The sequence below is a fragment of the Arabidopsis lyrata genome (assembly GCF_000004255.2).
Source record: "Arabidopsis lyrata subsp. lyrata unplaced genomic scaffold ARALYscaffold_5, whole genome shotgun sequence".
NCBI lineage: Eukaryota > Viridiplantae > Streptophyta > Magnoliopsida > Brassicales > Brassicaceae > Arabidopsis > Arabidopsis lyrata.
Window position 1 is genome coordinate 14,182,553 of NW_003302551.1, and position 20,922 is coordinate 14,203,474.

The 20,922-nt window shown below is 37.8% G+C and overlaps 3 protein-coding genes across 5 annotated transcripts; 2 read left to right on the forward strand and 1 right to left on the reverse strand.

The window, feature by feature from the left end:
• The first annotated feature begins 4,206 nt into the window (after positions 1-4,206).
• LOC110228739 lies at positions 4,207-6,310 on the forward strand. Of its 2 annotated transcripts, XM_021026908.1 has the most exons (3): positions 4,207-4,320; positions 4,403-5,161; positions 5,252-6,310. In XM_021026908.1, the coding sequence occupies exons 2-3, from the start codon at positions 5,060-5,062 to the stop codon at positions 5,981-5,983; spliced, it is 834 nt and encodes a 277-aa protein (XP_020882567.1). In that variant the 5' UTR covers positions 4,207-4,320; positions 4,403-5,059; the 3' UTR covers positions 5,984-6,310. The 2 variants fall into 2 exon arrangements, with proteins under 2 accessions (XP_020882567.1, XP_020882566.1); XM_021026907.1 differs by having other exon boundaries at positions 4,207-5,161.
• A 3,734-nt stretch (positions 6,311-10,044) lies between these two features.
• Positions 10,045-14,047, forward strand: LOC9313716. Of its 2 annotated transcripts, none has more exons than XM_021026903.1 (3): positions 10,045-10,143; positions 10,831-13,519; positions 13,611-14,047. In XM_021026903.1, the coding sequence occupies exons 1-3, from the start codon at positions 10,070-10,072 to the stop codon at positions 13,839-13,841; spliced, it is 2,994 nt and encodes a 997-aa protein (XP_020882562.1). In that variant the 5' UTR covers positions 10,045-10,069; the 3' UTR covers positions 13,842-14,047. The 2 variants fall into 2 exon arrangements, with proteins under 2 accessions (XP_020882562.1, XP_002875949.1); XM_002875903.2 differs by lacking the exon at positions 10,045-10,143 and adding an exon at positions 10,585-10,742.
• Positions 14,048-14,541: 494 nt separating this feature from the next.
• Positions 14,542-18,599, reverse strand: LOC9312018 (uncharacterized protein At3g49140). Its single transcript, XM_021026914.1, has 7 exons — positions 16,679-18,599; positions 16,232-16,372; positions 15,985-16,116; positions 15,544-15,844; positions 15,302-15,462; positions 15,086-15,181; positions 14,542-14,964 (listed from the first exon to the last, which is right to left on the reverse strand). Exons 1-7 carry the CDS (start codon positions 16,730-16,732, stop codon positions 14,911-14,913), a joined length of 939 nt encoding a protein of 312 aa, XP_020882573.1. The 5' UTR covers positions 16,733-18,599; the 3' UTR covers positions 14,542-14,910.
• Positions 18,600-20,922: the final 2,323 nt, after the last annotated feature.

The window sequence follows — 20,922 nt, forward strand, 5'->3', positions numbered from 1 at the left end:
GATAATGTGCTACACACATCACTATACGAGGTGAAGAAATTTTTGAAATCCTTTGATATGGGTTACGAGAAGATCCATGCATGTGTTAATGACTGCTGCCTATTCAGAAAGAATTACAAGAAGCTCGACAATTGTCCTAAATGCAGCGCTTCAAGATGGAAGACTAACTTGCACACTGGTGAAATAAAGAAAGGTGTCCCACAGAAAGTATTAAGGTACTTTCCGATAATCCCACGCCTTAAGAGAATGTTTAGGTCTGAGGAAATGGCTAAGGATTTAAGGTGGCATTTTAGCAACAAAAGCAGTGATGGAAAACTCCGTCACCCTGTAGATTCAGTAACATGGGATCAGATGAATGCCAAATACCCGTCATTTGCAGCTGAGGAAAGAAACCTGAGGCTTGGACTTTCAACAGATGGATTTAATCCATTCAACATGAAGAACACTAGATATAGTTGCTGGCCCGTTTTGTTGGTTAACTACAATCTGCCTCCTGATTTATGCATGAAGAAGGAGAACATCATGTTGACTTTGCTAATTTCTGGTCCACAACAGCCTGGTAATAACATTGACGTATACCTAGAACCACTTATAGAGGATCTATGCCACCTGTGGGACAATGGGGAGTTGACATATGACGCTTTCAGTAAATCAACATTTACTCTTAAGGCAATGTTGCTTTGGACGATTAGTGATTTCCCTGCTTACGGGAATCTAGCTGGCTGCAAAGTAAAGGGAAAAATGGGATGTCCTCTATGTGGGAAAAATACCGATAGCATGTGGTTGAAGTTCAGCAGAAAACATGTCTACATGTGCCACAGGAAGCGGCTGCCACCAACACATCATTTCAGAATGAAGAAGTCTTGGTTTGATGGAAAAGCTGAAAATGGCAGGAAGAGGAGAATATTAAGTGGTCAGGAAATTTACCAAAACCTGAAAAATTTTAAGAATAACTTTGGGACTTTGAAACAATCTGCAAGTAAAAGGAAAAGGACGGTTTGTGTTGAAGCAGGCTCTGATAGTGATGGTGAGTCTAGTGAATCAGAGGAGGTTGAAGAGGACCAAGTAGATGAGGAGGAATTATCAAGATGGAAGAAAAGGTCAATTTTTTTCAAGTTAGCTTATTGGCAGGTGTGTTCTACATTCTTGTTATTCTAGTGTTATCTCAAATTTCAGCAACAAATCATTGACTAATATTTTTTTTGCTTCTTGCGTCTGTGGTGGTTGTATAGGACCTTCCTGTGAGACACAACTTAGATGTCATGCATGTGGAGAGAAATGTGGCTGCAAGTATTATATCGACATTGTTGCATTGTGGGAAATCCAAAGATGGACTAAATGCTCGAAAAGATTTGGAGGTGCTTGGTATTAGAAAGGATTTGCATCCTAAAACCAAAGGAAAAAGAACATACCTTCCTGCAGCTTCTTGGTCCCTATCAAAGACAGAGAAGAAGATCTTTTGTAAGCGGCTTTATGACTTCAAAGGTCCAGATGGGTACTGCTCAGACATATCAAGAGGCGTCTCATTAGATGAGTGTAAGGTCTCTGGTCTTAAATCACACGATTATCACGTCTTAATGCAACAACTTCTACCTATTGCTCTTAGAGGGTTGCTACCTAAAGGTCCTAGGGTAGCAATTGTGCGCTTATGCACATTCTTCAACCACTTGTGTCAGCGAGTAATTGATATGGAGAAGCTTTTGGCACTAGAAGCTGAGATTGTTGAAACCCTTTGCCTGTTTGAAAGGTTTTTCCCACCAAGTTTCTTTGATATAATGGTGCATTTGATAGTACATTTAGGCAGAGAAGCTCGGTTAGGTGGACCAGTTCATTTCAGATGGATGTATCCGTTTGAAAGATATATGAAAGTTCTGAAGGATTTTGTGAGAAACACTGCAAGACCAGAAGGGTGTATAGCTGAGTGTTATCTAGCTGAAGAATGCATACAGTTTTGTAGTGAATTTTTGAAGAAGGCAACAAATGTTCAGGAAAGTGTTGATAGAAACACTGAGTATGAGAACAACTCTATACTTGAGGGGCGTCCAATCTCTGCATGCTCTTATATTAATCTTACTGAAATGGAGACAAAAATAGCCCATATGGCTGTCATCCAGAATATGGCTGTCTCCGAATCTTATGTGGAGTAAGTTCCAGTCCGCTTGTTCATTTTACTTAGCTATATGTAAATTGTGTGGCTGACTACTTCTTATTTTCCTTTTATTAGTGAGCACCTGCAACATCTTCAAGACTCAAATGGAAGATGCAGACGTGATGCATCACTGTTATGGAGTATGCACACTCAGAATTTTGCATCATGGCTTAAAAAACAGGCATGTTTATCTCTCACTTGAACACTATACTTTATCAATAAGCATATAGGTGTCTAACATTTTATTTTTTTATTTGTTAGATACCTCTTGATTCAAACAGACACGAAGAAACACTTAAATGGTTAGCTTATGGTCCACGTAGTTGTGCAAGGACATATACTGGTTATATAGTGAATGGGCAACGATTTCATACAAGATCAGTGGATAAAAAAACTCAGAATAGTGGTGTTTTCTACGAGGCAACTGCAATCTGTAGGTCCAGTGCAAAAGACACTTCCCAAGTGGTGGATTTGGTATCATACTATGGCTGCATAACTGACATTATCTTGCTGGATTATAATGTATTTTACGTTCCATTATTCCGCTGTAACTGGGCAGTAAAAGGCAATGGAGTGAAGCAAGAAGATGGTTTTACACTTGTAAACCTGAATCATAGTCAAGTCTCATTTTTAAGGGATCCGTATATACTAGCCTCTCAAGCAAAACAAGTGTTTTACCTAAGGGAAGATGACTCATCACCTTGGTATGTTGCATTGAGAGGTCCTTCAAGAAGATTCAGTCAGAAAGAGTTTCTAGATTCAGTTGCAGACATTGGCACATTGCCACCAAATATTGACATCGACGTTGACTTGGATGAAGCTGAGAATGAGAGATCTGATTGTGAAGGGATATATGTTTGTGAAATGTAGTTTTTTTTTATCATTTTCATTCTTTGTTGCCTGCTCTATGTCTGATGTCTGATTTCCATAGTGTGTTTGATGTCTTATTTTCAGTATATACTTAACTCTTTCTTCTTTCATTTTTCTCAGGTGATTTAAAATGGGACAACAGAAGAAAAAGCGATGCAGAAGTAACAAAAAAAAGGAAGCAAAGCATGCCAATGAGGAGGTCGAGTATATGGGTACAGTTGAACCACAAGTCAATGATGAGGTCGAACATGTAGCACCAGCTGAAGTTCAAGTAGCAGATCCAGATCAAGTGGAAGAGGCTGAAGTTCAAGTAGCAGATCCAGATCAAGTGGAAGAGGCTGAAGTTCAAGTAGCAGATCCAAATCAAGTGGAAGAGGCTGAAGGAGAGCTTGTATTATCTGAGGATTATGATTGTGCTGATCCAAAGCGTAAGAGACATCGAGGACCAACTAGGCTGAAGGATATTGCCAAGGATCCAAATACCAGAGTAAGAGTAGAGTTCACTAACATGGGAGAGCCTATTGGTAAAGGCTCAGTTAAACTAGCATCATATGTAGGCGCATTGGTAAGAGAACACGTTCCAATCACAATTGATCGTTGGACAAAAATAGGTGAAGAAGTCAGGACAGTTCTCTGGAAATCTGTCCAGGTAAGATTTGTGTAAAATTTACAAGTTTATTATATATTGGTGTGAGTACTTAGCTGTTTTGTTTTTGAGTGCAGGCAAGGTTTGAACTAGATGAAGAGTACCAAAAGGTTACAGTGCTTAAGCAGATGGGATGCTTGTGGAGGTCCTGGAAATCAAGGCAAGTTACAAACATTAGAGAAGCTAAGACTAACCAAGAGAGGATGAACATGCGACCTAAAAATATTTCTCCATTTGATTGGCGTAAATTTGTGAAGCTCAAAACTAGCAAAGAATTTAAGGTATGCATTTGGAATTTGTAAATTTATCTATTATGAGTAGGTTCACTTATCTTTCCTTAGAAATTAACATTCATCTGTTAGGTTGTAAGCGATAGCTACAAGGAAAGAAGGCGCAATCAGATTCCACACACTTGTAGTCGCAGGGGAATGGTTAGACTAGCAGAAGATATGGTAATATTGCTACACTTATATTGTTCATATTGCTCAGCCTTTTCCCAAAGTCCAAACACTTGTGTAATCTTTTGTTTCTTTTCTTTTTTGTTTAGAAAACTGCTAGTGCAGACCCATCTGAAGTGACACGCCTAAAGGTTTGGGTTAAGTCACGTACTAAGAAAGATGGTACACCAGTGAATACGAATGCTGCTGAAAAGATTGTGAGTTATTTTGCTTCTAATGATTTGCATTTTGGCATTTGAATCACACTTGATATTTTAATATGTATCTTATGAGTTTCAGAAAAAGGCAGAGGAGATTGTTAACAGTGATAATCCATCACATGCAACAAATGAAGCACAAGATTCACTAAGCCAACTGTTAGGGCCTGACAATCCTGGTAGAATGAGAGCAATGGGTCGCAATATGAATAAGACCAAGTTAGCTTGTTTCCAAGTGAAGCACAAGTGTATGGCTGAAATGCAAGAGAATCAGCTTCATCTCCAGAAGAAGGTCAATGAGCTACAAGATGTAATTGAGAAAATGAAGAACCAGGTTAGTGCACTTAACTATTTATATCTATTTATATAAAGCAGCTTTATATATATAACATTTGACTTCTTTTCTTTTTTTTTGTAACAGAGACAATCACCTGAAGTAGGTGAAAACTCAGCTGCAAGAGTAAGTCACTCATATCAGATGCTTTGATTTATTCTAACAGATACAATCACCTGATATTTTGTCTACCTATTGTTTTTACAGAGTGTGAACAAAAAATCACAACCAAAATGTGTCTTACTTGATTGGGCTGGTTCTAATGTAAAAGTTGCTGAGGGATGTATTATTTCTTCTGATCCGGGTGAATTAGTTAATGACTGTCCCTTAGGCCCTACGGATGTTAAAGTCTTGATTGACACTGCTATTGAACCAGAAGCATTCCTTTGGAGACCTGCGGCTAACATGTTCACCATTGAGAAAGCTGTTGGACATATGATTGCATGGCCTGCTGCTATGTGTGTTAACCTAGAAGAGGATCTCCAACAAGAAGACATTGAAGCCCAGGTAAAGTTTATTATTCATTCTCATACTCATATATAGAATAATGATCTTCTATTAACACAATGTATTTTTGGGTTTCAATGTTTTTGATAGGGACCAAGACCTAACTCTGTGAACAAATGCAAACTACTGGATTTGTCTTCAGATGAGGTTGTTGTTGCAGAAGGACGTTGGCAGACACAAGAACACAACGCATTAGTCAATGGGCTTCCTCTCGGGCCAGCAGCAGTAAAGATATTTGTCGATGCAGTTCTTCAACCAGAGACTTTTATATGGAGGCCAACGATGGATGTGACATACTTTGAGGACTGTTTAATGTCTTATGTAGCATGGCCTGTCCACAAAGTGATCTTTGAAAACCATACAGATGCAACATGTCAGAAATCTCCACTTCAGACTTCTGCTGCAAGAGGAAAATCACCATTGGAAGCAGCAGCATCAGTAGGAAAATCAGCAGCATCAGAGAAAGCAGCAGCATCAGGGAAAGCAGCAGCATCAGGGAAAGCAGCAGCAACAGGTTCACAAACTACAGCAGCATCAGGGAAAGCAGCAGGATCAGGTTCACAAACTGCAGCAGCAGGTTATAAGCCATCCCTTGAGATATCTACAACAAAAGGTACAAAATCCGTTGCAACAGTTTCAAAAGCTCTAGCTGAGAAGTCCACAGCTACAGGTTCAAAGTCTTTTGTCAAGAAAAGTCAGCTGCTGGATTCACAACTCCCTCTGAGAAGATCTCCGGTATTTTGTTTATTGTTTTTACCTATTGAATCTGGTTATTTTTCTACATGCATTAAACCTGGTTTATATTGTAACATTGCAGCGTAAAAGTGTAGCTGAAGTTATCAAGGCCAATCAGAAGTGTAAGTTAATGGATATTAGTGGAAAGAAGCAGGTGGTTGCTGAAGGACGTGTGCATTCAATCGACCCAGACCTAAAGGTACACCATGTTCGCTTGGGGGCTAATGCAGCTAGAGTTTGGGTGGATATAGTGAAAATAGATGATGCAGCAGTTTGGAGGCCATCAGATGAAATCGAGTATATGAGAGATTCACTTGGTTCAGCTATTGCATGGCCAATGGATAAGTTGGTCATCTATTGAGTTTAAGAATAAACTGGGGTAAGTTTTGTGATTACTGTGATCCTTGTACTTTCGTATTATATCTGAAACGGAAAGGAGACATTGTTGATTATTGCAGGGAATGAAGACACTTTGGTCCAGGTTAGCTAGTTTAAATTAGTTTAGGACTAGACTAATCAACTTGTGTTATGAAATTCGGAATCAGACTTGTTGTCTACTTTGGATTTAGACTTATGTTATGTTGAATGATTTGTATGGATTTTTTCTCTATGTTGGATTGGATTCAGACTTAAGATGAAATTTCTATTCAGATTTTTTTTTGTCTATGTTGGGTTCTGGGAATGCATATAATAGCAAAAAAAAACAAGTTGTGATAGATTGTATTACAGCATAATTAAACAGCGTAATTAAACAAAACTTAGCAATTATTCACTGTCATTGTAGAAGAATCATATATCATAGCGTAAAACGTAAAGCTACTAAAATATATTTCGCAGCATGAACTAATTGCTAACATTGAATCACCTATTATGACACGAAATTACAATCATCGTTACTTTTTAACAAAAAATTAAAGTGCTATATTAAACTTTAACACAGCGTTTAAATTTTGCTATTATATCATTAACTATAATAGCGTTTCAAACAATGCTATCTTATGAGTGACACCTACCATAGCTGCCGAGAACATAGCGTTTGTGAATTCGCTATATATAACGTAAGATAGCATATTTTTAGCGCTAACAATGAACAAATTTCTTGTAGTGAAGCTAGTGTTCCATGCAAGCAATTTGTGGCGACAATTGAAAAAAATAAGCCAATCATAGAGGTTTAGGTTCAATAATTCAATTCGATTTCAGAGGTATCTTAGCTTTGCAATAGAAGGTTTCGTTAGCTGCAAGATGACAAAAAATTAAGTCGATCTAGAATGACAGAAAATAAATTTGTGGGTTTTGTTTTCTCCCAAACTTTAGATTTGGAAGAATTTATTCTCCAAATTCGAACTAAATATTAACAAAAAAAAGAATGTGATTTTTAAATCCGTCAAAAATAAATTTCAACAATCATTTTTTCTCCAAATTAAAAGTTATGCAAATGAAACCGTCGACGTGAGATACCAAGATAAGAATAAAGAAGGAGAAGAATGAAATGGTAAGTGGAATGGATACCATATATTAAATGAATCTCGTTGTCAAGTTTGTTGTCATGAGGATCCCAAAATTCTCATATCATGAGTAAAAGAAAAAAGTCATTTTGGCCACTACAACAATCATATACTTGATGGGGAAGAACAAGTAAAGATAAATAGTATGAATACTCTCAGAGAAAGAGGACGAGCTAGACCTCTCCAAATCGGCAAAGATGTCCCACTCTGGAAAAAAGAAAAATAGTTCTTATAAGTGCAAGTTCTCCTAACAAGAAACTTGGCATTTGACTCGGGAGGCTAATCCAATCTGGAATTGGTACAAGAGTGTTTGGTTTACGAACTCGACTCCTAAATACTCTTTAATTACTTGGATTACTATTTATAACCGTCTTGCGACGGGGGACAAACTGCTGCGATGGAATGTTGGAGCAAATGGTAGTTGTGTTTTTTTTTTTTTGCGGGATCACTTGTTCTTCTCATGCTCTTACTCCTCCCAAGTATGGTCGGATCTTGCCCACGGCATCCTTGATCACAGGTTTACTACAAGTTGGAAGTCTCTTACTCACGGCATCGTCCACTTATTCTCTACACTCTTTTCTATTGAGGTATGTCGTTCGGCTCACCATTCATAGTATATGGTGGGAGTGTAATGGTCGTCGACATGGTGAGACACCAATACCTGCTTCCAAGCTAACAAGATTGATCGATAAAAACGTCTGTAGTCGGCTAAGTACAATGGCAATGACGGGTTCAAACGAAAGTGTCATGAAATTATGCAGGGCCGGTCCTAAGAGTATTGAGGCCTAAAGCATATTAACAAATTGTGGCCTATTCAATTTCTATGACAAATTTTTATCGAAAAGTTATAACTTCGTAGCTTTATCAAATTATAGTAAACTATAATTAACACTATTAAAAATTTATATTTAAATAATTAGAAAATGACTTAATTTGTTTCAAAATATATATATATACCTAGAGGCACATTACATCATTTGAAGTTATGTAGTTTAACTTCTTGCCTAATACAAATTTTTACTGGTGTGTTTTTTAACTATTAAAAATAATAAAATTACTGAAAATGGTATAAGTATCCAAGAAAGAAACTTGAAAACAAAAATTCTTTTGAAAAAAATATTAATGGAACTTAAATTATATTCAAAGTAGACGTGGATTAAGGAGTCACTATACCAATTTGACCAAATTACCAATACATTATGTGGCCCTTAAAACTACTTAAACAAATTGTGGCCTCAAGCATATGCCTTACGTGCTTTATGGAAGGACCGGCGCTGAAATTATGGTTCCGACTTCGTAGCCATTAGTCACCTTGTTCAAGTTTTTAATTCCTCTTTCAAAATAATATTTCAATATTTTAGCTTTTAAGATGCATTCATTGTAAAACAGTTATTTTTTGGTGAATATATTCTTACATTCATACAAAAAAAAATAATAAATAATAATAATATGCAATCTTACAAGAAGAAGAACCGAAAAAAAAAATGGTAGAGAGTTCCAAAAGAAGTGAATGGAGTGGATGATTCGTAAGAAGTGATAAATAGAAAAAAAAAAAAAAGCATAAGAAAAATAGAAGGATGTTTGAGATGAGATTAATTTTTTTTTTTTTATGTCTAACCATGAAATTATGGGGATTATAGTTTAATTGCAGTAAATACGATATCAAAAAATTCAATATTTGTCGCTTATTTAAAATGCTGAGATAAGAAAAGTTGTTGGGTTTTTGTTTACTATGGACAACAGAAAGAGGGAAAAAAAAAACAAGTCCATTCTACCAAATTAAGTCGGTCTGGTAAATGATTATGAATCAAACTTTGTAAATCCAATTAGTAAAGGCCCATTAGAAAAGCCGGAAAAAAAGAATGGTAGAAAGTTCCATAAGAAGTGAATGGAGTCGATGATTCGTAAGAAGTGATAAATAGAAAAGAAAGCATAAGAAAAATAGAAGGATGTTTGAGATGAGATTAATTTTTTTTTTTTTTAAGTCTAACCATGAAATTATGGAGATTATAGTTTAATTGCAGTAAATACGATTTCAAAAACTTCAATATTTGTCGCTTATTTAGAATGCTGAGATAAGAAATGTTGTTGGGTTTTTGTTTACTATGGACAACAGAAAGAGGGAAAAAAAAAACAAGTCCATTCTACCAAATTAAGTCGGTCTGGCAAATGATTATGGATCAAACTTTGTAAATCCAATTAGTAAAGGCCCATTAGAAAAGCCGGAAAAAAAGAATGGTAGAAAGTTCCATAAGAAGTGAATGGAGTCGATGATTCGTAAGAAGTGATAAATAGAAAAGAAAGCATAAGAAAAATAGAAGGATGTTTGAGATGAAATTAATTTTTTTTTTTTTTAAGTCTAACCATGAAATTATGGGGATTATAGTTTAATTGCAGTAAATACGATTTCAAAAAATTCAATATTTGTCGCTTATTTAAAATGCTGAGATAAGAAAAGTTGTTGGGTTTTTGTTTACTATGGACAACAGAAAGAGGGAAAAAAAAAACAAGTCCATTCTACCAAATTAAGTCGGCCTGGCAAATGATTATGGATCAAAATCCAATTAGTAAAGACCCATTAGAAAAACGGGAACACATAAATGCTCGCCTAGGTTAGGAATCAGCTTCGGCTGTCAAGAGGGGATTTTCCAGTTTCCTTGTATCGTCGATGTCTAAGCTCCAAGTCGGTCTTTCTAAACGTTACGGCGGTTCTTGCGGCGGGACTGTTCCTGACCGGATGAGGTACGGTGTTTCTTATCTCGCCTGAGTCCTCTGAGTTTTTTTATTTATTTTTTTACCCTAATCCCTATCGAATCTCTTTCTCTCCGAGCCCAAAGTAGGGTTTTTTTTTTCCTGAATATCGTTGCTTACATTGTTAATCAACCTATATCAGTAGAATTGATAGTTGTTATGATGTTCGTTTATAGCAATTTTACAGAGCAGTGAGATGAACCAGTTGGATGATTTTTATTAAACTCATCCAAAAAATGATCATTTTCCGACTGAGTCTGATTGGAGCAGTTGACTGGAGCTATTCAGTCTAAAATATAAAATGACCTAAATACCCCTATCTAAGTTGGAGAATTACACCAAAAAACCTAAACCTACTTCTCATCATTCTTCGACAAAGTGAGAAGAGAAACGAGATCTTCGTCGGATCTCTTCGCAGCTGGATTTCTCCGCCGGATCTCTTCGCAGCTGGATCTCTCCGCCGGATCTCTCGCCGGAATCCACTCCTCTTTGATCTTCTCCCTCCACTCCACTCGTCTTTGATCTCTCCGCCGGCTGTCTTCTTCTCTCTCGTGCGTGGGTTTGAATTAGCTGCGACCATTGTTTGAGAGGTAAGACTCATGGGTTTGATTATTGGATTTGATTAGGTAAGCAACGGAAAATCTGATTTTTTTTTTTTTTTTTTTTGGCATGTTTTAGTGCTTGTATAGAGAACATGGCGGCAGGTGAAATAATCACTGAGCAGCCTCCAGAAAGCATAGTAGGATTGATCGAGAAAATGGCATATGTGGTTGCACTAAGGGGGCCGGAGTTTGAGAAGGAGATGATAATCGTTAATAGGGGAGATACAACTTTCAGCTTTATGAGTAGCTCAGACCCTAATCACGCTTTGTACCAGCAAAAGCTTACTGAATATCAAGGAGGTAAACCTCCGGATTTCCAACCTAATACTCCAGCTACTCGTGAGCCTAAGGGCAAAGCACAATCCTATGATCTTGAGCCTCCTCCCTCAAAGGAGCCTCGATATACCGAGATCTCACGCAGGGAGAAGGAGCTTTGTACTATTAAGCTCATTGCGCAGTTTGTGGCGCGGTATGGGAAGCTTTTTCATGAGGATTTGAAGCGTGTAGGTGTTATGAGCCCTATGTTTGACTTTATTAAGCCAACTAATAGCAACTTCGGTCTTTATAATGCCCTCGTTACTTCGTATTCACGAGTATTAAAACCTTCCCTTGGTTCTCCCTTCTTTCTTGATCGTATTTTCGACCATCTTCAATTGGAGAAGCTGGAGGAGGGAAGTGAGACTGCTATGATTGATTTGTTTGATTTTGTGGGTGGTGTTGACTTTTTTGCTCACATGGACGATGCTCACTATCCTGCTATCCTACCACCACCTCAACCCTTTTCAATGATAACGCACTTGTCTGATTTGCAAGCTGATGATTCAGCTATTCATGAGTGTGTAGGCCATGCAGAAACCAGTCTTGGGCCTCCTACTATAAGGATCACACCCAAGGAGTTCGGTGTTATTAAGCTCACAGCGTTGTTTGTGGCGCGGTATCGGATGCCTTTTCGTCGGGCTTTGATGATGAGAGTGGCTATGAACCCTCTGTTTGAGTTTATGTTCTTTCTCCCGTCTTCTCTGAAGAAAAGACTACTGTTTACGGACTACCCTTCTCTGACGAAGAGAGTACTGTTTACGGACCCTTCGTTTGGGTTTGTGGAGCCAACCGAGATCAGGTTCAATATTTTCAATTTGCTTGTTGATGCGTATTCCAGAGTATTATTCCCTTGCAAAAAGCTGAAGAAGAGTGATGCTTGTACGAGGGCCGTTGTTGATTTTTTTCTCAAACTCCTTCACTTGGAGAGGCTGGAGGAGGGAGTGGCGGCTGCTGTGATCGATTTGCATGCTTTTGTGGGTGGTGTTGACCGTTTTGCTCACCTTGATGATGAAGATTATTCTGCTTCCATGCCACCACCTGAACGCCTTTCAGTGATGATGAACCGGGTAACACTATCTGAGCCTGATATGCTTTTGCAGCTTCCATTGGGATCTCAGCTTGCTAGTGTTCGTAAGCAATACAAATGTGTAGGCGATATCGATTCTTTAAGGGCTCCTACTCTAAGAAGCGTAACATTTAGAGTCCCTGGAAAGGGGATCACACTCAAGGAGCTTGGTATTATTAAGCTCACAGCGCAGTTTGTGGTGCGGTATGGGTATGATTTTTGGTGTGTTTTAACGGATAGAGTGTCTACGAACTCATTTTTTCAGTTCTTGAATCCTTTCGATAAGCAGTTCCGTTTTTACTGTGGGCTTTTACTTGCGTACACCGGAGTGCTAAAACCTTCTAAAATGCTGAAGAAGCCTGATGCTTGTACGGTGGCTTTACTTGAGGGGTTTTTCCACCGACTTCAACTGTGGAAGCTGGAGGAGGGAGTGGAAACGGCTATGATTGATTTGCATGCTTTTGTGTGTGGGGTTGACTGTTTTGCTCACATGGAGGATGGCGACTATTTTGCTATAATGGATCCACCTGAACGCCCTTCAATAATGATTAACCAGCTAATACAAATACATACTTCACTGGGATCTCGGCTTACTGGATACCATGCTCAGAATCAGGGTGGAACTCAGGATATCCGACCTGATGCTCCAGCTACTCATGAGTGTGACAGTGATGCACAACGCGATCTTGAGTTTCATTCTGCCTGGGAGAAGCGTATAGTACGTAGCTATCATTATCCCTATGTATATGGTGGCGGGATAACACTCGAGGAGCTTGGTATTATGAAGTTCACAGCTCTGTTTGTGGCGCGCTATGGGATGCATTTTTGTCAAGAATTGATGAAGGAAGTTGTTATGAAACCTCAGTTTAAGTTTATGGAGCCAACTAATCAGAAGTTCAGTTTGTATAATGTGGTTGTCGATGCGTATTCCAGAGTAGTATACCCTTTTGATGATGCTTGTACGGAGACAGTTCTTGAGGATTTTTTTCGCCGTCTTCAACTGGAGAAGCTGGCGGTGGAAGAAGAAGCTATGATTGATTTGCATGCTTTTGTGAGTGGTGTTGACTATTTTGCTGACTTGGAAGATGTTGACTATTATGCTTTAATGCCACCACCTGAACTCCTTTCAATTATCATGAACCGGATGCGTGGTATGCGTAAGTGGCTTCCACTGGAATATCGCCGTATGTATCCTCCTATTCCTTATACTCATGGTCAGTGTGCAGACAGTTGGTATCGTCATTGTCCGTGTACTCATGGGTTTGCAGACCCTTCAACGTGGTTGATGCAAACTGCAGGACCCAAGGAACCAGAGACAAAGAGACAAAAGTTTGACGAGTCAGCTCTTGTTCCAGAAGACCAGTTTCTTGCTAAAAACCCGGTAATGTCTTCTTCAGATGCGTACCGTGTATATCTATTTTTTCCTTCCGTCTGACTTGACGTGTATCTAATTAGCAATCATACATTTTCAGGGTCCCTCTAGGATCAGGGTTGTTGTTGCAGACTCTGATAATGGAGCCATCGAGATCACAGTGAAGTCGTTATCGGAAAAAGTGGCAAGTTTGAAGAAGAAAATAGCTAGGGAGATCCGAATTCCAGCAAACAAACAGATGTTAAGTGGAAAAGCCCGGGTTTTAAAGGACAACAGGTCACTTGCACATTACAATGTTGGAGCAGGAGAAATCCTAACAGTGTCTCGGTGAGAAGGCTTTGTGTACAGGGGAAATGCTTTTGTTTAAGTCTTTAATTAATTTGGCTTAAGTTTTTTTTGGATTGGCTTAAGTCAAACATTTATTAATTAAAGTTAAGTTTATATATAGAAAATACAAGATGGTGTCAAAAAATTGCATGATTTAAACAAACTTTGCAGCAGATGCATAAGAAATTTGAGGTTCTTTTGTTTTATTCATTTTGTTGTCTCCGTCGTAACATCATGCTGATATGCTTCAGCAACTAATAGCTAGCTCCTTCGGATCCACGCTTAAGGTTTATTGACTTCCATTTAACAAAAAATTAGCACCTGAGTTTCGATTGTTTGTTTGTATTAGCGCTTTGCTTAACACTTAAGAATGTGTTATCATTCATAAGAAACAATAATTAATTTGTTATAGTTAGAATTCCTTCGTAAATTATAAGAAAAAAACATTAACTGTAACAGAAGTTGATAATAAGAATACAGTTATGTTTCTGCAACAATAAGTTGGTTAATGAAAAAGGATTATGTAATAGTACAGCAGAATTGATACCACAAATAACTCTCCTGCATTGCGTTTGAGGATGGTTTTGGTTTGATAATTGGAGTTACTGTCATTCTTGAAAACAGAATGACATTCATACACTTAAGTCATTTTTCGATTAGAGCCAAAGAAACCAGATAGGCTGGAATAACCCAAGGGATCAAGATAGTTCGAGAAATATCAGATCAGAAGTCTGGTTTAAGGGGATTTTGGCATAAGCAAGGATTTTCTAAAGAATGGGTTGAAACTTCAATGCCCAATTTGTGCAGAGTAACCCACAAACTTGAAACCAATTTTAACACAAAACTACAGCGTTCAGAAATCAATTGAAAATTTGCTTGAAGCCACAGATTTTACTCTTGGGCTTAGATCTCTACGAACTTGTTTATGTTTGTTCCACAAACATATGCATTGGCATTTTAATTCTTTTGTTTATGGAACTGTTTTCTCTGCGCAGCTTCACGGAAGATTACTACAGGCATCAACACTTCTACTGACTTGTTCATTTCGGTTTCTGTTGCTTCCATGAGTTTTTTTACGGGAATAATAGCTCTCTTATTCGTCCCTCTGCATTGTCTTCTGATGTTGCCTGCAAGAGTTTTCAGAGGCTTCAAATGTTGTAATACCGTCATTTATTCTGTCCACACTGTTTCATAGATATCATGGATCAGGAACAAAATCTAAAAGACCGAAGGAAAGAACCGATGTACCCTTGTCAAGAATGCAAACCGAAATGACTCAATTTTTGCTCCTGCGCAAAGCCTGAGGTCAAAACCTAGGGAATCTACCCCAATCAGCTTCACTTCCTACAGCCAAAAAAGAATTACGGTCGATCATATATTCGTACACAACCAAAACCTACAGAAATATCCTGTTGAATACCAGTTCATTACTAGAGCTTCTAGAGTTAAGTTGCAGCTGTTTACCTCTGCTTGAATACCATTATGTCTCCAACACAGAGATTTGAGGGCTTCAGTTACTTTATCACCAGATTCTTCTAAACGGCTTATGATTCCAGCTGATGCATGAGCAATAACATCAGGTTGTGCTTTTCTGACATCTTCCACCTCAACTTCAGTCTGTTCCCAAAAGTTAAAAAGACACTAGTAAGCATAAGCTTGCAACAAAAAGAAGAATCTATAATAAGCTGAATTCTTATCACCTCCAGCTTGTGGTGTAATAAGCTGAATTCTTATCATCTCCAGCTTGTAAAATGCCACCACAGTTCTTTCTTTTTCACCCTGCGATGAATCTATGTCAGATTCTTCACCACATGCCTTACTAATGTCTGCAAGCTTTTCTTCTAAGTTTTCTGCATCCTTGTTTCTGTTCGTACTTGTAGAATTGTTATCAGCAAGTTTCCTTTGGATATCTGAATAATCTTCCACTAAGATATGACTCAGAATTCCCTGGATAGCAAGGCCAGCAGACGGCTGATCCATCCAATCAACAAGATCATCTGAAGCAACCTAAATTTGACAACCAACAAATGTCTTAAAAGTTAACCTCAGTCATTCTCTTTTAGCCTCAGGTTTGAAAATGATCTTGCATATCGTTTTTATAAAGAATCACAACACATTTTTTTATGAATTTAAGGCTAAAAGTCAACCTCAGTCATTCTCTTTAAAAAAAAAAACATGGGATGGCAACTCCTCATTGTTTCCAAATTTGCCCAGTCTGCCAGCGATTCATCATCATCATCATCATCATCATCATCATCCTCTAGAACAGCAACCCATTCCTGAAGTCAAGAAAACGGTTGCTAGTGAAGCATGCTAAGACATGGCAAAAGTATTCCTCTTATAGAGTTCTTTAGTGACTCAGTATAAAAGATGAAATAAAAATTTTTGTTAAACCTCCTCATATTCGTCTTCTCCTGTATCCTCACTGTCATCTTCTCCACTTTCATCATCTTCAGTTTCAAAGTCACTATCAGAAAGACCCATCAGCTCCATTTCCTTGATCATCTCCATCGTATCAAAACCTACTATAACTTGCTGCAATGCATCCACAACGTCGTAAAGGTTAGTACAGAATAAGTTAGAGAAAAAACTACACAGAGCAGTATAGTCAGTTATAATCAAGAGAAACATATTGAAGCTAGAAGGCCCATATTGATGCATCCATGTGCGTTTTGATTTAAAATAATGGTGATTAACAAAAAAAGAAAAGGTCACAAGATGGATGTTTTAGCTACTATAACAGAAAAAATAACAGATCCCTCATCAGACAAAGCTTGGATTCGAAACACTTGGTACATTCCCCATTTGGCTATACGTATAATGTAAATAGGATATACTCACGTCTGAACCAACCCGCAAGGACATTTGTACGTAACTTCCCGGGAAGGCAAACATTTTTGTGTCTGTCTCTTTTGCCGATTTCTACCTCTATCAAACACTGTTCCCTTGGTGCACTTTGTATCCATTGTGACTTCTACTTCCAGTAATATGCTCAAGCACTGCTAGAATCTGTCTATATGTTTCTTGAGACACATTCTGCTTCATGTCAAATTCGATTTTCGCAAGCTTGGTGACTTCATGCTGCGCCATTTCTGCCTTGTTTCTTTGTTGTTCCCAAGCTGAATATGCATAATTTTCATCACTAAAGGTTGATTACAACACTGTCCCAACAAAACTCCCAAGTCTGAAACTGTTTGCAATTGCTTAGATTTCCTCCATATGTGCTTTACGTGAGACATCTCATCACCAGAAATAATCTGTTTGATTCTTCTTGATTCATGTCTGTCGTTGCACAACATGTGCTCTTGAATCGACATCATTACGCGAGACATTGCTGCTTTCAACTGCTCAAAATTCGGGTGCAAGTCAGCTCCATACAGCTGAACATTGATTCTCATTCTATCCCGAAAGAATAGTATAATGTCTGTACACTCCCAAGTGTCGGTTAATACTCAAAGAGTATGAGGGACAGTGATTTCCCGTTCAGCCTTTGATAGTCTTTCCGAGTAACAGCAGGAAAATCTTATCTCAATTTGATTGTCATTGATATCTGTGGATATGTGAGACAACGAAACAAATTTGTCAACCAGATGCAACAACCGCAGGTCAGCAATTCTCCTACAATGCACTCTGCTGCTCAGATTTATGTAAAATACCGAAACTACGGACTTGTAGTTGTCCTCACACATCCAAAGCATCAGCCAACTTTGTCGAATTACCAAACTGTATTGGAACAGCAGCTTCCTAGACATCTTGTTGAAATATCTGTCCCTGTTTAATATTTCCTTGAACAGCCAGATCAAACCACTTAAGTTTGGGAAGGATAAGCAATTTTGCACCCTTGTTCTTCTCCCCCAACTCACTACATCACTCTCAGTATTGAACCAGTCTTGATTCTTCTGTATAGTTTGTCTTTTCTCCTCGGATGTGTATATGAACTTCCTCCTCGGATATAGTTGGTGGAGCTCCATGAACGCAGACGTATGACAAAGTTTCAAAGTAGAATCTTGACCAGCTCAGATTTGGTTCTGCTGCGCCAATCAATTTTGTCCCTGGAATCAAAGTTGTTTTCGAGTCTAGAAGCAACTATTCTTCGTCATTCCCAAAACCGCAACAATAATGCATCCCTCATCAACTCGTCCCAGCCTCGATGAAGATTCAATTTCTGCAATTCTGAGAAATGATGCGGAACAAATCGATCGATCTTCCATCCATGGATTTCAAAACGGTCACCGGAAAGCACAAGAATCTCCTCGACCCACCAATTTGATAACTATAAATCTAAATATTTCTTATCAAAAATCCGATTACAAAACAACAGAGTATCTCTACTTGTACAAACCTCCTAATCTTCACTAGAAGACTCTTCTCTTCTTCTAAAATTAGCTCCCATGGGCTTATCAGCATCACGCGAGTAGAAACAGCCATGATATCAAATGCAATGCCGGCCTTGGGGTGATGAAATCTTCAGCAAAATTTGTCCCATGTTTGAATTTGAATTTCTGTTTTCGTTTTGTGCTCAAATCATTCTGATAGAAACAGAAAATTCAAGTGAAAACAATAGATTTTTTTTGTTTGTGTGCAAAATGAGTCAGAACAATAGATAGATCTCGAAATCAAAAGAAAAGATCAGAGCTCGATCGATGAAGATGATTTGTTGATATCTTCGAATCAAGTCGAAGAAGATGAAAAATTCAATCAGATTTGAGGAAACAAACGGAGGAAGATCATCTGAGCAAACAAATATGAAATACAGAAAATAGTAGTACTCCGTAATAGATTTTCATTTTCTTGAAATACTAAATCAAATGCAATAACCAAAATAAACCACAAAATAACTAAACCAAACTATATTAACCAAACCAAAAGAATTTCATAAATTATTCTATTTACTTTGTCATACATACATCTGAATTTTGTTAAGTACTAAAAAGTATAAGCTAGTTTACTTTCCCAATTGTCTCATATACAGTTAAACCTCTATAAATTAATACTCGATAAATTAATAAACAATATAAAATAATAAATTTTGTTGGTCTCAAATCGGGCCAGTGTAAGAAATTAACGAAATTCGTAGAGAGAGACTCATGCTCCTAGTTATCTTTCACAGTATCATAGCTCTCTTTATTACAAAACAAAAAAAAAAAAAAAAAAAAAAAAAAAGCCTTCTCCTTCTCTTCATGGTACTGCTCATCTTCTCTCTGCTTATTTATCTTACGATAAACTCTTTCATAAATATCGTCTGTTCTGTTTGGCCATTCTTGCTGAGAAAGAACCAACTCACATAAAGAGATAGTCTTGTTGCGACATTGGCTTGATGCAATTAACATGGAATTGGATGCTCTTGTGAGTACATCTACTTGGAGAAGTTTCTCTTTGCCTGATGGAAAACATGCGTTGGATGTAAATAAATGTATAGATCAAGTATAAGTCTGATGGGTTTATTGAGCGATACAAGGCTCGCTTCGTTGCAAAAGGTTATACACAACAAGAAGGAGTTGATTGTCTTGATATTTTTGTCATGTGGCTAAGCTCACTTCCGTAAGGTTAATGCTTGTTTTACCTACTATTCATAATTGGATGTCACCAATGCATTTCCCCATGGTGATATGGATGAGGAGGTCTTTATGCATTTACCACAAGGATATACTCCAAGACATTGGATATTTTACCATGAAAACATGTGTGTCGACTCATCAAGTCTGATATGAGTCAAATTACCCTATTGACTACTCTCTCAAATGAAGTTTTCTGGGGTGATTCTGCAAATCTTCAAAGATACGTGAAATTAATTTGCCGTCAGATATCGGTGTCGACCGATAACAGGGGTGTATCGATCGACACCCAGTCAAATTTTGATCTCTGCATTGCTCTTGTAGCATAATTTCTTGGTTTTGCTCCATAATGAACCACAATCTCCAAATTGGTCTCGTACGTGCATTAACCTTGAAAGACTAGAAAATACTCTAGAAATAACAAAAAGACTCTAAAAACAATACATATATCATGGTTAAAAACCGTAAAAACCATGATATATCAAAGTCTCTTTATGGCCTTGAACAAGGTTCATGCAAATGGTTTTAAGTTCTCTCGTGTTCTCTTACAGAATGGGTTTATTCAGTCGCCTTTTAATCCCACTTTGTTTGTCATATCGAATTCTGAAAGTTTTCTGGCATTATTGATGTATGTGGATGATATTATGCTTGTTAGCAACAAAGATTCTGCAATATTAGATATCAAACAATTGCTAGCTAAATAATTCAAGATTAAAAACTTGGAGAAATTGCATTATTTTTTGGGATTAGAAGTTGCTAGAGCTAAAGAAGGTATCTCTGTTTCATAGAGGAAGTACACATTGGAATTACTTGAAGAGTTTGGTTTTATTGGTTGTAACTAGTACCAACACCAATGGAGCTTAGTCTCAAGTTGAGCCAGGAGTCTGGTGAACTGATTCATGATCCGTCTCATCACCGGAAGCACATTGGTAAGTTGTTTTACTTGATTATAACTTGTCTGGATATATGCTTTGCAGTCAACAAGCTCAGTCAGTACATCAATTCTCCACGAGAGCCACATCTTGTTGATGCACATAGGATTTTAAGATATTTGAAAAATCATCCAGGCTAAGCCTTGTTTTACCCTGCCAAATCTTCTCTTACTCTTCGTGCCTTTGTTGATGCTGATCGGGGCAATTGTCTGGAGACTAGCAGGTCTATCTCTGGATTTTATGTTTTTTTTGGTGTTTCATTGATCTCCTGGAAATCGCAGAAGCAAGATATCGTTAGCCGCAATTCTGCTAAAGTTGAATATAGGAGTATGGATAATGCTACATGGGAATTGGTTTGGATACTCTTTGCTTGAAGATTTGGAGGTTTCATTGGCTGACACCATTGTGCTTTACTACGACAATCAGGCTGCCTTACACATTGCCAAGAACTTTGTTTATCACGAGAGTACTAAACATATTGAGTGTGACATTCATGTTGTTCGGAAACGTGTGGCATCTGGTTTTCTGAAGACTTTTTTATTTTAAATTTAATATTAAATTATATTTAAAAAAATAAACGTTTTCGCATCGTAGATTG

Excerpts from the sequence above, each read along its gene's own strand:
- LOC110228739 (XM_021026907.1), top strand. The coding sequence starts at position 5,060 with ATGTTCACCATTGAGAAAGCTGTTGGACATATGATTGCATGGCCTGCT. Across the intron at positions 5,162-5,251 it reads AAGAAGACATTGAAGCCCAG|GGACCAAGACCTAACTCTGT; the intron begins GTAAAGTTTATT and ends TGTTTTTGATAG.
- LOC9313716 (XM_021026903.1), top strand. The coding sequence starts at position 10,070 with ATGTCTAAGCTCCAAGTCGGTCTTTCTAAACGTTACGGCGGTTCTTGC. Across the intron at positions 10,144-10,830 it reads ACTGTTCCTGACCGGATGAG|TGCTTGTATAGAGAACATGG; the intron begins GTACGGTGTTTC and ends GGCATGTTTTAG. Across the intron at positions 13,520-13,610 it reads AGTTTCTTGCTAAAAACCCG|GGTCCCTCTAGGATCAGGGT; the intron begins GTAATGTCTTCT and ends ATACATTTTCAG.
- LOC9312018 (XM_021026914.1), bottom strand. The coding sequence starts at position 16,732 with ATGTTTGCCTTCCCGGGAAGTTACGTACAAATGTCCTTGCGGGTTGGT. Across the intron at positions 15,845-15,984 it reads TTTTAAAGAGAATGACTGAG|GTTGCTTCAGATGATCTTGT; the intron begins GTTGACTTTTAG and ends TGTCAAATTTAG. Across the intron at positions 15,182-15,301 it reads ATAATGGTATTCAAGCAGAG|GAAGTGAAGCTGATTGGGGT; the intron begins GTAAACAGCTGC and ends TTTTGGCTGTAG.